The sequence below is a fragment of the Ranitomeya imitator genome, chromosome 1 (genome assembly GCF_032444005.1).
Source record: "Ranitomeya imitator isolate aRanImi1 chromosome 1, aRanImi1.pri, whole genome shotgun sequence".
Classification (NCBI taxonomy): domain Eukaryota; kingdom Metazoa; phylum Chordata; class Amphibia; order Anura; family Dendrobatidae; genus Ranitomeya; species Ranitomeya imitator.
The window spans coordinates 326,645,805-326,657,822 of record NC_091282.1 but is presented as its reverse complement, the minus strand read 5'-3'; the positions used below and the strand labels follow the sequence as shown (position 1 = coordinate 326,657,822).

Here is a 12,018-nt window from a genome sequence, read left to right as displayed (position 1 = left end):
TGAACGGCAATGAACTCCCATAAATGGGACTCAAAACAGAAAGTTTAAGAACTTGGAGTCCACCTGCACATCACAATAATGGAAGTACATAAGGCCACTATTTGCCGACTATTACTCCTAAAGAAAAGCAAAGTCCTCTACAAACTTTTTACTATGACAAACTTGAATGGCACAGTTCCAATAGTATTTTTTACAGTGTCTTTGAATAGCCTTTTAGCCCCTAACCAAGACTCTGCTGACACTAGTGTAATGGCTTCCTCCTATAACGGAGCTATGATGAATCCACGTCCAAAGCATACAGCCGAAACCTGTTGGACTTCACAGAGTAGTTGGCTCTGCCAAGGTTCCAGTATTTTTTATGACAAGAGCAGCATAGCGGATTGTACGTTTTTGTGCAAAAAATACCCAAAAGGCACAAATGGAACCCCGATTGATCTGATTAACACTTGCTCAGTAAGGATGAGCGAACCCTTGGATGTTCGGATTCGAGCAAACTTTAGTCCAAAGTTTTGTTACCAGGACTCTACCCAAGCCACATAGAAGTCAAGGGGGACTTGAACTTTTGTGCTGTGAAATAGTCGAAGTAAGGGCTAGGGGGCTGTCTCTCTTCCAGGAGAAGTCCAAGTTTGGAGATCAGCACAGTACAAAGCTTCCAAATAAGCAAATAGAGAGGAACACCTGTACGACCACCTCTCCATTCCCAGCAGTGCAAGACACAGACCTGTTTCCAGACAAATGTGAAGTCCCATAACTGAGTGATATTTCCCATAGTTGGGATTTTTGGTGGAACCGATCGTCTAACAGCAACAGCAGTTTTTTTTTAAATATTTTTCTTTTTATTACCTTTTTCGTCTTTTAATGAATATTTAAACAAAAATATATAGTTTTTAAATAGTGTATATTGGTGAACCAGTGAAGATAGGGCCTAGCAATAAACGTCATAAAGGTACCTTCACACTCAGTGACGCTGCAGCGATACCGACAACGATGTCGATCGCTGCAGCGTCGCTGCTTGGTCGCTGGAGAGCTGTCACACAGACAGCTCTCCAGCGACCAACGATCCCGAAGTCCCCGGGTAACCAGGGTAAACATCGGGTTACTAAGCGCAGGGCCGCGCTTAGTAACCCGATGTTTACCCTGGTTACCAGCGTAAAAGTAAAAAAAACAAACATTACATACTTACCTACAGCTGTCTGTCCCCGGCGCTCTGCTTCTCTGCACTCCTCTGCACTTTCCTTAACGATATCGTTGCTACGTCACAAAAAGCAACGATATCGTTAACGATATCGTTATGTGTGAAGGTACCTTAAGTAAATCCAGCCCTGAGCTTATCTTCTCACTGCTGGCCACTCCAGGAACAGATACAGTGACAGCATTTTCATTTGCAATTTTCTGGTAAATGTCCCTCCTAGAATTATAGAAGAAGTGACTGAAGGGCTTCACCATTTTTCAGGATTAGAAAAGGTCTCTAGTATAAATAGCACTGATAGGATTAATTTAATCAAAACACATTCCCGCTAATCACTGGTGTGCAGACAGAACAATGGCTTTCAGGGGCCTTCTCATCACTACCTCCATAATCTGCTCATCACATGTGTGGAAATGATGGCAGGTCATGCAAATACAGGCCAAGTAATCCCATCAGCAGCACACAATACTTCAAAGCCTTGAAAAGATCGATCAGGATAAATGTTTAGATTATGCCATTGACACAACTCTATTGAACCTGTGACACCGCCAGTAATCCAAAAGATTAAATCTTAGTAATAAAGAATCAATGCATTCAACACTAGTGGAAACTATGCCCTGTCATTACGTTCTTATCAATGTAGGTGATGGATGGGTTAATCATGCAGGTCATATTAGATTTTCCAAACAGTCCTCTGACATGAAATAATGTCCGGCTAGAAGTCAGTTTCAGGTGGTGGTCTCCTGATGCTCCTCTGACCAATATGCCCCTTCAATGCTCACTTTCTGCATCTCCAAGCTAACGCTGGTGCCCCTGACACTGGGCTGAATGAGACTGTAATACACATGTACATGAGGTCACTTTGAAGGGGTTTTATATTAGACAATTACAACTTTTCAGCATTTTCTATCCCAGTACCTTTCCTGTATGTGAGCTGCCACCACTTGACCTCTACAATCTTCTGATACCATTAACCATAAGTCACCGGAATCTCCCAAAAACCTACACAAAAAAATAGTGTGTAACCATTGACATGTTCAACCCTTTACCCTCAGAAATAAAGGAGAAGCATGGTATACAACATATGGATTGCCGCTGCAATGTAAAGGCTGCGGTGTACTCAGCGCTGCTAGGGCTCAAGCATCGGCACAGAATATTACATCTCTGTCACACAATCACATCAGTGGGAAAGATGTATTGTAAACCTCATTATGATACGTAGGCAAGGCCTATTCCACGGGAGAATGCCACTCACATGCTTATCATTATGGTTATTATGGCACAGAATGTCCACCATCATTCCTTCACACCACCAATAGTGAGGAAACTGAGCTGAGCTTCTCCATACCTGAACTACAAGACGTACACCACTACTGACATAACTGCCCAAGAAAAGTCAGCTCCAATGAGCGAAAAACAAGTGATGAGCGAGTATCCCGAGCACGCTCGGGTGATCTCCGAGTATTTCTAACTGCTCAGAGATTAGTAACTGCATGATTTACAGCTGCTTGCCAGCCTGAGTACATGTGGGGGTTGCCTGGTTGCTAGGGAATGCCCACATGGACGCAGGCTGGCTAGTAGTTGCAAATCATGCAGCTGCGGGGGAAGAAAAACGAAATCACCGAGCAGTCACAAATACTCAGAGACCACCAGAGCGTGCTCAGGAAAACCCAACAACAAGTATATTTCGCTCATCACTACTAAAAACCATAAAAATAAGCCACGGAAATTTTCACATACCTCTTGGTGAAGGGAAAACACAGCAGTCTGACAATATATGGCTTCACCCAACCACTAACCATGAGTGGAGAAAAAGGTTCAAATGCTCTGAAAACAGGCCAAGAAAGCAAACATTCTGCCGGGGTATGTAAACTTTTGAGCACAACTGTATACACGTCATGGTCGGGAAGGACTTTCCAACCGCTCCCGGCACTTTAACCCCCTTTAGCGAGCAGGCAGAAGGAAAAAAGCCCCTCTGCTCTTGGATCAGTGACCCTCACCAGACACTAGTAAGTTAGTTAGATCATGCGCAGTGCTCTTGCATCACTACACCTTATAACTGCAGAAACTGAAAGTTCCATAGTGGGAATAAGTGAAGAAGCTCAAAAAAAAAAAAAAAAACATTTAAGAAAAATCACAAATATATATATATATATATATATATATATATCATATATATATATATATATGATATATATATATCATATATATATATATATATATATATATATATATATATATATATATATATATATATATATATATATATATATATATAGCGACAGATAGATAGATATTATGAAAAAAAAAAAAAATGAAACAATAAAAATACACATATTTGGTATTGCAGCATCCAGAACGACCCTACCTATAACACTGTCCAACTAGTTAACCCCTCTAGTGATCACAGTAGAAAAATAAATAAATAAATAAGGCAAAAAACAACGCTTTATCATCATACCACTGAACAGTGGAATAAAACGCACTCAAAAAGAAGAATGTGATTAAAAATGGTACAGCTGAAAACGTCATCTTATCCAGCAAAAAATAAGCTGCCATACAGCTCCATAAAAAAAAAAAAAAAAAAAAAAAAAAAATTGTAACTCTTAGAAAATTATTTGTTCTGTTTTTGGAAGTGCATTGAACAGCAAGGTGGATTACTGCAGAGGGGAAAGAGAAAAAAAAATCCTTTAAGGCTATGTGCACACGTCAGGATTTCTGGCAGAAATTTTCCTGACAAAAACCTGACATTTCTGCCAGAAATCAGCATGCGTTTTTTTTCGCTTTTTTTTTGCACGTTTTGATGCGTTTTTTGGCGCCTTTTTGATGCGTTTTTTCTTGCGTTTTTTCCAAATGCATAGAATAGCGTGAAAAACGAGGAAAAAACACAAAATTAAAGAACATGCTGCTTTTTTTACCGCGATGCGTTTTTTTCGCAGAAAAAAAAGCATCATGTGCACAAAAATTGCAGAATGCATTCTAAATGACAGGATGCATATGTTTGCAGTTTCTAATGCGGTTTTATCGCATTTTTATCGCGAAAAAATGCGAAAAAACCTGAACGTGTGCACATACCCTAAATCTTCAGCTTAGCGAGTGTGAACGAGCTGAGTGTGACCTGAGCGTAAGTGTGAACGGCGGTAAGTGTGACTTGTGATTCAGTGACTTTGGATTCAGGATTTGGGAGGCAAATTTCCAACGGATGAGAGAGGATCTTGGTGCAATTAACTGGGACGATATCCTGAGACGTAAAAATACACAAAGAAAATGGGAGACGTTTATTAGCATCCTGGATAGGACCTGTGCACAGTATATACCATATGGGAATAAACATACTAGAAATAGGAGGAAACCAATATGGCTAAATAGAGCTGTAAGGGGCACAATAATGGACAAAAAGAAAGCATTTAGAGAATTAAAGGAAGTAGGTAGTGATGAGGAATTAAATAAATACAAAAAATTAAATAAATTCTGTAAAAAGCAAATCAAGGCAGCAAAGATTGAGACAGAGAAACTCATTGCCAGAGAGAGTAAAAATAATCCTAAAATATTCTTTAACTACGTAAATAGTAAGAGACTAATAAATGATAGTGTTGGCCCCCTTAAAAATAGTCTGGGTGAGATGGTGGATGAGGATGAGGAAAAAGCCAATATGCTAAATGACTTTTTTCATCAGTATTTACACAAGAAAATCCCATGGCAGACAGTATGATCAATGATAACAAAAATTCCCCATTAAATGTCACCTGCTTAACCCAGCAGGAAGTGCGGCGGCGTCTAAAAATCACTAAAATTGACAAATCTCCGGGCCGGATGGGATACACCCTCGAGTTCTGCAGGAACTAAGTACAGTCATCGATTGACCATTATTTTTAATCTTTAAAGACTCCATAATAACAGGGTCCGTACCACAGGACTGGCGTATAGCAAATGTGGTGCCAATATTCACAAAGGGGACAAAAACTGAACTCGGAAATTATAGGCCAGTAAGCTTAACCTCTACTGTGGGTAAAATCCTGGAGGGCATTCTAAGGGATGCTATACTGGAGTATCTGAAGAGGAATAACCTCATGACCCAGTATCAGCATGGGTTTACTAGGGACCGTTCATGTCAGACTAATCTGATCAGCTTCTTTGAAGAGGTAAGTTCCGGACTGGACCAAGGGAACCCAGTGGATGTAGTGTATATGGACTTTTCAAAAGCTTTTGATACGGTGCCACACAAAAGGTTGATACATAAAATGAGAATAATGGGGATAGGGGAAAATATGTGCAAGTGGGTTAAGAGCTGGCTCAGGGATAGGAAACAAAGGGTGGTTATTAATGGAGCACACTCGGACTGGGTAGCGGTTAGCAGTGGGGTACCACAGGGGTCAGTATTGGGCCCTCTTCTTTTTAACATATTTATTAATGACCTTGTAGGGGGCATTCAGAGCAGAATTTCAATATTTGCAGATGACACTAAACTCTGCAGGGTAATTAATACAGAGGAGGACAATTTAATATTACAGGATGATTTATGTAAACTAGAAGCTTGGGCTGATAAATGGCAAATGAGCTTTAATGGGGATAAATGTAAGGTCATGCACGTGGGTAGAAGTAATAAGATGTATAACTATGTGCTTAATTCTAAAACTCTGGGCAAAACCGTCAATGAAAAAGACCTGGGTGTATGGGTGGATGACAAACTCACATTTAGTGGCCAGTGTCAGGCAGCTGCTACAAAGGCAAATAAAATAATGGGATGCATTAAAAGAGGCATAGATGCTCATGAGGAGAACATAATTTTACCTCTATACAAGTCACTAGTTCGACCACACTTAGAATACTGTGCACAGTTCTGGTCTCCGGTGTATAAGAAAGACATAGCTGAACTGGAGCGGGTGCAGAGAAGAGCGACCAAGGTTATTAGAGGACTGGGGGGGGTCTGCAATACCAAAATAGGTTATTACACTTGGGGCTATTTATTTTGGAAAAACGAAGACTAAGGGGTGATCTAATTTTAATGAATAAATATATGGGGGGACAGTACAAAGACCTTTCTGATGATCTTTTTAATCATAGACCTGAGACAGGGACAAGGGGGCATCCTTTACGTCTGGATGAAAGAAGGTTTAAGCATAATAACAGACGCGGGTTCTTTACTGTAAGAGCAGTGAGACTATGGAACTCTCTGCCATATGATGTTGTAATGAGTGATTCATTACTTAAATTTAAGAGGGGACTGGATACCTTTTTTGGAAAAGTATAATGTCTGATTGCCGTATGTGGAGTCGGGAAGGAATTTTTTTCCCCAAAGTGGAGCTTACTATTTGCCACAAGGGTTTTTTTTGCCTTCCTCTGGATCAACATGTTAGTTAGGCTATGGGTTGAACTAGATGGACTTAAAGTCTCCCTGCAACCTTAATAACTATGTAACTATGTAATTGTGTAAAAGTGCCAAAACATAAATAAAACTATATAAATGGGGTATTGCTGTAATCGTACTCACCCAAAGAATAAAGCTGCCTTACCAACTTTACCACATGTGGCACGGCATAAAACAAAAAAAAATCCTGCATTGCTTATTTTTGTTTATTGTGCCTCCCAAAAATTAGAATAGAAAGCGATCAAAAAATGTTATGAGCTTGAAAATGCTACCAATAAAAACATCAACTCGTCCCGCAAAAAACAAGCCCTAACATGACTTTGTCAGCAGACATACAGAAAATTATAGCTTTCAAAATATGGTGATGCAAAAACTTGTTTTTGAAAAGAAAAAAGCATATTTTAGCGTATCGCTGTAATAGCACAGACCCGAAGAATAAAGTCATCTAATCAAATGGCATCAAAAATAAATAAAACCAATTCTTCACCTGCTGTTGATTTGATCATTCTGCCTCCCACAGATTGCAGTAAAGCTTAGCTCATATTTATCCTGCGCTGAGGGCTTACATCGGGGTTTCCGTGGAAATCTCTGAAATATGTGATTCACATCGGGGATTCCCCTTAAAGAGACAGATGGAAGCACTGTGGATGCTGTCTGAGATGTGATCCGGCAGTGTCCGTCGTTTTAGGGATGCACAAAAGTGCCATTGGTCACAGCTTTGTGCACCTCTGATAAAAAGAACACTGCTAACCCGAGCCAGACAGAGTCCAGAGTAACTCAGTAACTCTGCTGCCTCATTATAATGAGTGCCTCCCTAGGGGGTTTCATCTGAAACTCGAAGATTTAGATGGAATCCCCGATGTAAGTGCACAGCGTAGAGCACCGGATAAATGTGATCCAAAATGTTATGTAAAATGTTCCCAATAAAAGTCACAACTTAATTCACAAAAAAGCAAACCCAATTCCCCACTTAGGTACGTCATCTGTTAATGGAAATATAGGGGGCTTCCACGTTACTGGTAGCACAAAGGCTCTGGAAAAGCAGAATGGCCCTCGACCCCTCAGCAGATAAACGCAATGTTACTAAAAATATAAACTACTTCATAAAGTCTTATAGTCCTCTATATAGTGTAATGCACTTCCCATAGGCCTCCATACAGTATAATGCTCTCCACATAGGCCTCCATACAGTATAATGCACTCCACATAGGCCTCCATACAGTATAATGCTCTCCACATAGGCCTCCATACAGTATAATGCATTCCCCATAGGCCTCCATACAGTATAATGCACGTAGCCCTGTATCTAATCTCAGCATGTGTTAGTCTAATCGTATCTAACAGCACATGTGATAAACTTCACGTATCTAACCTCAGCTTATGATAAAGCGAGCAGCACTAACAGAATCGGTGCTGCCAGCCATCCTCGGCGACACTGTACTAGTCAAGGTACAGGCTAACGATCAGGAATTGCTGTGGGTTTGACCCTGCGTATTTATGCAGCGGCAAACCCGCAGCAGCCAGATGTTACAGTATAGTGGATGGCATTTCTACTATGTGTACATAGTCCCCTGCGGATCACTCCCGGACAGTGACATGCGGCGCGTCTTTCAAGACTGCAGTATGTCAATTTCTCTTGCGGAGACTCTAGACTCCATAACAGAAATGTAATCAATAGAATGTATTAAATGCAGTAAATCTTAATGGTTCAGTGAACACATGTGGATTTATCTGGGTTCAATAGCAGGAAGCACTTTGGACGCAGGGAACATACGCTGCGTTCAAAGTGATGCTAGTTCCTGACAGTGTGAATGTAGCCTCAGTATCACTGCCAGTCATAAAAAAATGGTTCCGCACTGTGATCCTAAACTTCATCCTCTCTTATCCTGTTACTAATACCCGGAAATGTGAGCTAGTTGTACAATAGGTTTTAATGGCAAATTTCAGCAACTGCTCCCCCTAGTGTTTAAAAGTGGAAATAAACTTTTTAGAATTATTTTTCATATTTTACTTCCTTAATCCCCTCCCCTTGAAGCCTGTTTTCACCTTCCTGACCAGGCCAATTTTTACAATTCTGACCACTGTCACTTTATGAGGACATAACTCTGGAACCCTTCAAAGGATTCCACTGATTCGGAGATTGTTCCCTTGTGACATATTGTACTTCATGATAGCGGTAAAATTTCTTTGATATGACTTGTGTTTATTTGTGAAAAAAATGGAAATTTGGCCAAAATTTCGCAATTTTCAAACTTTTAATTTTTATGCCCTTAAATTAGACTCATATTGCACAAAATAGTTAATAAACAACATTTCCCACATGTCTACTTTACATCAGCACAATTTTTGAAACATTTTTTTTGCTAGGATGTTATAAGGGTTAAAAGTTGACCAGCGATTTCTCATTTTTACAACAAAATTTGCAAAACCATTTTTTTAGGGACCACCTCACACTTGAAGTGACTTTGAGGGGCCTATATGACAGAAAATGCCCCAAAATGACCATTCTAAAAACTGTACCCCTCAAGGTACGCAAAACCAAATTCATGAAGTTTATTAACCCTTCAGGTGCTTCACAGGAATTGTTGGGATGTGGAAGGAAAAAACAAAACGAAACTTTTCCTTTAGACCTAATTTTTTTTTTTTTTTACTTTCGCAAGAGTAACAGGAGAAAATGAACCATACAATTTGTTGTGCAATTTCTCCTGAGCATGCAGATACCCCATATGTTGGGGAAATCTACTGTTTTAGGCGCACGGCAGGGCTTGGAAGGGATGGAGCGCCATTTCACTTTTTGAACGTAAAATTTGCTGGCAGAATTAGCGGACGCCATGTCACGTTTTGAGAGCCCCTGATGTGGCTAAATAGTGGAAACCCCCACAAGTGACACCATTTTGGAAACTAGACCCCTCAGGGAACTTTTCTAGATGTGTATTGAACACCTTGAACCCCCAGGAGCTTCACAGAAGCTTATAACAATAAGCCATGAAAAAAAAAAAAAAAAAAAAAATAAATCAAATTTTTCCAGCTAAAATCTTTTTTAGCTCCAAATTTAGTATTTTCATAAAGGTAACAGGAGAAAATGGACCCCAAAATTTGTTGTGCAATTTCTCCTGTGTTCACCGATAGGCCATATGTCATCAAAAACCACTTTTGAGGCACAGTGCAAAGCTCAGAAGGGAAGAAGCGGCATATAACAGTGCAGATTTTGCTGCACTTTTTTAAGGCCGGGTTCACATTAGTGTTTCTGTGCACAACGTATGATCCACATGCGTCATGCATACATATCTTTAACATGGTGTACGCAGGGACATGTGTTTGCATGTAAATGCATACGCATGCGTCGTTTTGTGGTGTGCGGCAGTGTCCGGCGAACGCTACATGTTGCATTTTTTTGAGGCGTCAAACATTGCACAATCATGCGCATGAGGAGGATTGCGAAGGAGTGCGTCAAAAAAACGCATTAGTGTCTATGGGAACGCATTGGTACGCAAGAACATGCGTACGCATGCGTTTGATACGCATGCATACTTTAGACTGCGCATGTCCAGGAAATGATATCACCAACTCCACCATGCGCATAAAAAATGCAAACGCATGCCAAAACGCATTTAAACACATGCACACGCAGCGTTTTTTTTGCGCCATGTGTAAGATGATGCGGAGGCGTAAGCATGTGTTTGCATGCGTTTTGGCATGCATTTGCGCATGCAGATGTAACGCTGTGCACAGAATAATGTGAACCTAACCTAAGGGTGAAATGTTACATTGACAGATCCCCTGAGGTGCCTGAACAGCAGAATCCCCCATAAGTGACCCCATTTTGGTACATGACAGCTGACACCCTTTGGCATCGACCCCGACTGGTTTTGGAATCGATTGGGGCTGGTTAACACCTTAATTACAGCTGACAATTGTGACAACAGCATATAAGTGGTTAATTTTTTTTTTTTTCATTCAGAAATTTGTTTGAGTGCATACTCACTTTTTGCAATAGGCTCTGAAAGAGAACCCTGGAAGTCAGCGAAGGAGGCAGCTGTGAACTCACTATGCTACAATGCAAGAGACAAACATGTTACAACTCGGCACATAACAGGGATGTTTCTTCATCACATTACTGCAGTCAGATAGGTCATTCATGCAAAGCCTTCCTAAAACATAGTCCTAGCAGAGATCAACCCTTATCACAGAAAAGCAAAGATGGTCAATGCTCATGTAAGGATTGTGGATGGAGACACGTAAAGGGTTATACACAATATAGTAAGTCATCTTCTATGGGGTTAACTTCCTGATGACCACAGGTCTGACTGCAGGGATGCCTAGCGATCCTCAGCACGGAGCTCTGGGACCTCATAACTGGTTTCCACAGAGCCTTAACGTAAATGGAACTATGTCTGTGGGACAAGCCAGAGCATTTCTGAGAAAATGTCGTTTGAAAAATCAGTCAAGGTCATAGGCAAAGATAACACTAGTCTCACCCCACTCCCGGACAGATTTGATCAGCACTTCTACAAGAGATGGACAGGTCTCTGGCTATCTACACACATGGAAGAACCCGGTCAGTCAGGGCAGTGTGGGAAGAAGCCAACCAGGGATGGCGCTGGACTAGTCTCTTCTCCCTACAGTCTACAGCCAGATCTTCATACCATGTTTGCTCCGAGCATTTCAGACAAAGATATACCTTGTGGCAACCATGTCAGGCTTCGATTTATGCTACTTGTGGTTTGGAATTAACAAAAATGGATATATTGGAGAGTATAGTTATGTCTCACAAAAAAAGTCTCATTCATTCAAAGTTATATAATTATTAATACTTTATTAAAAAAGTGAACAAATGTTATATGTTTCCAATCAAATACAAACAAAGACAATTGACACAGACGATAAGTAGATATATAATCCATCAAAAATCAATAAGTATTAAATGTGTCACACCAGGGTTCCCCATGGGTAGGTGGGCGCGGGAGGGAACCTGATCCTTTCCCTAATGATTTCCTGTTACTTTCCGTTTCATGCCACGGAGGTCGGCACCCTATGTAAGCACTCAAGATGTGGCGCCCCTACTCACCGTCATCTCCCCATAATTAACCTTAGATGATCGTAAAGACTAATTACCACTGAGGCGCCTATTCTCACTAGCTTGGATGTGCTGGTCTTTTTCTCTATTTACATTTAAGCCTTTTTGGACATGTGGACTCCCACTCCCATCAGCCACAGATGATTTTAAGTAGTTAGCTGGTCCACTCCTGAACCATAAATTGTAGGCTTTTTTGCCCAGGAGAGGTGACAAAACAGGACAGGGACCCAATTACTAAGGACGCCTTGACATGGCAATTGGGCTCACATATATTGGCCAATCTGTACGCGAAGTACCTTCCTTTTTTCACAGCAATTTTTGCAGATAAAGGTTTCATGTGCACATTATATAGCGCTTTTTTTCCCCATTTTCTATGACAGTAAT

At 40.7% G+C, this 12,018-nt stretch overlaps 1 protein-coding gene across 4 annotated transcripts in view; it reads right to left on the bottom strand.

Annotated features, from left to right (window-relative positions):
* Positions 1-12,018, bottom strand: part of HPS4 (HPS4 biogenesis of lysosomal organelles complex 3 subunit 2) — an 82,843-nt gene that overhangs the window by 16,363 nt on the left and 54,462 nt on the right. For all 4 annotated transcript variants that reach the window (XM_069758977.1, XM_069758967.1, XM_069758960.1 and 1 more), the window contains one exon: positions 10,543-10,609. In XM_069758977.1, the coding sequence (XP_069615078.1) occupies positions 10,543-10,609 (67 nt within the window). The remainder of the gene's footprint in view (positions 1-10,542; positions 10,610-12,018) is intronic.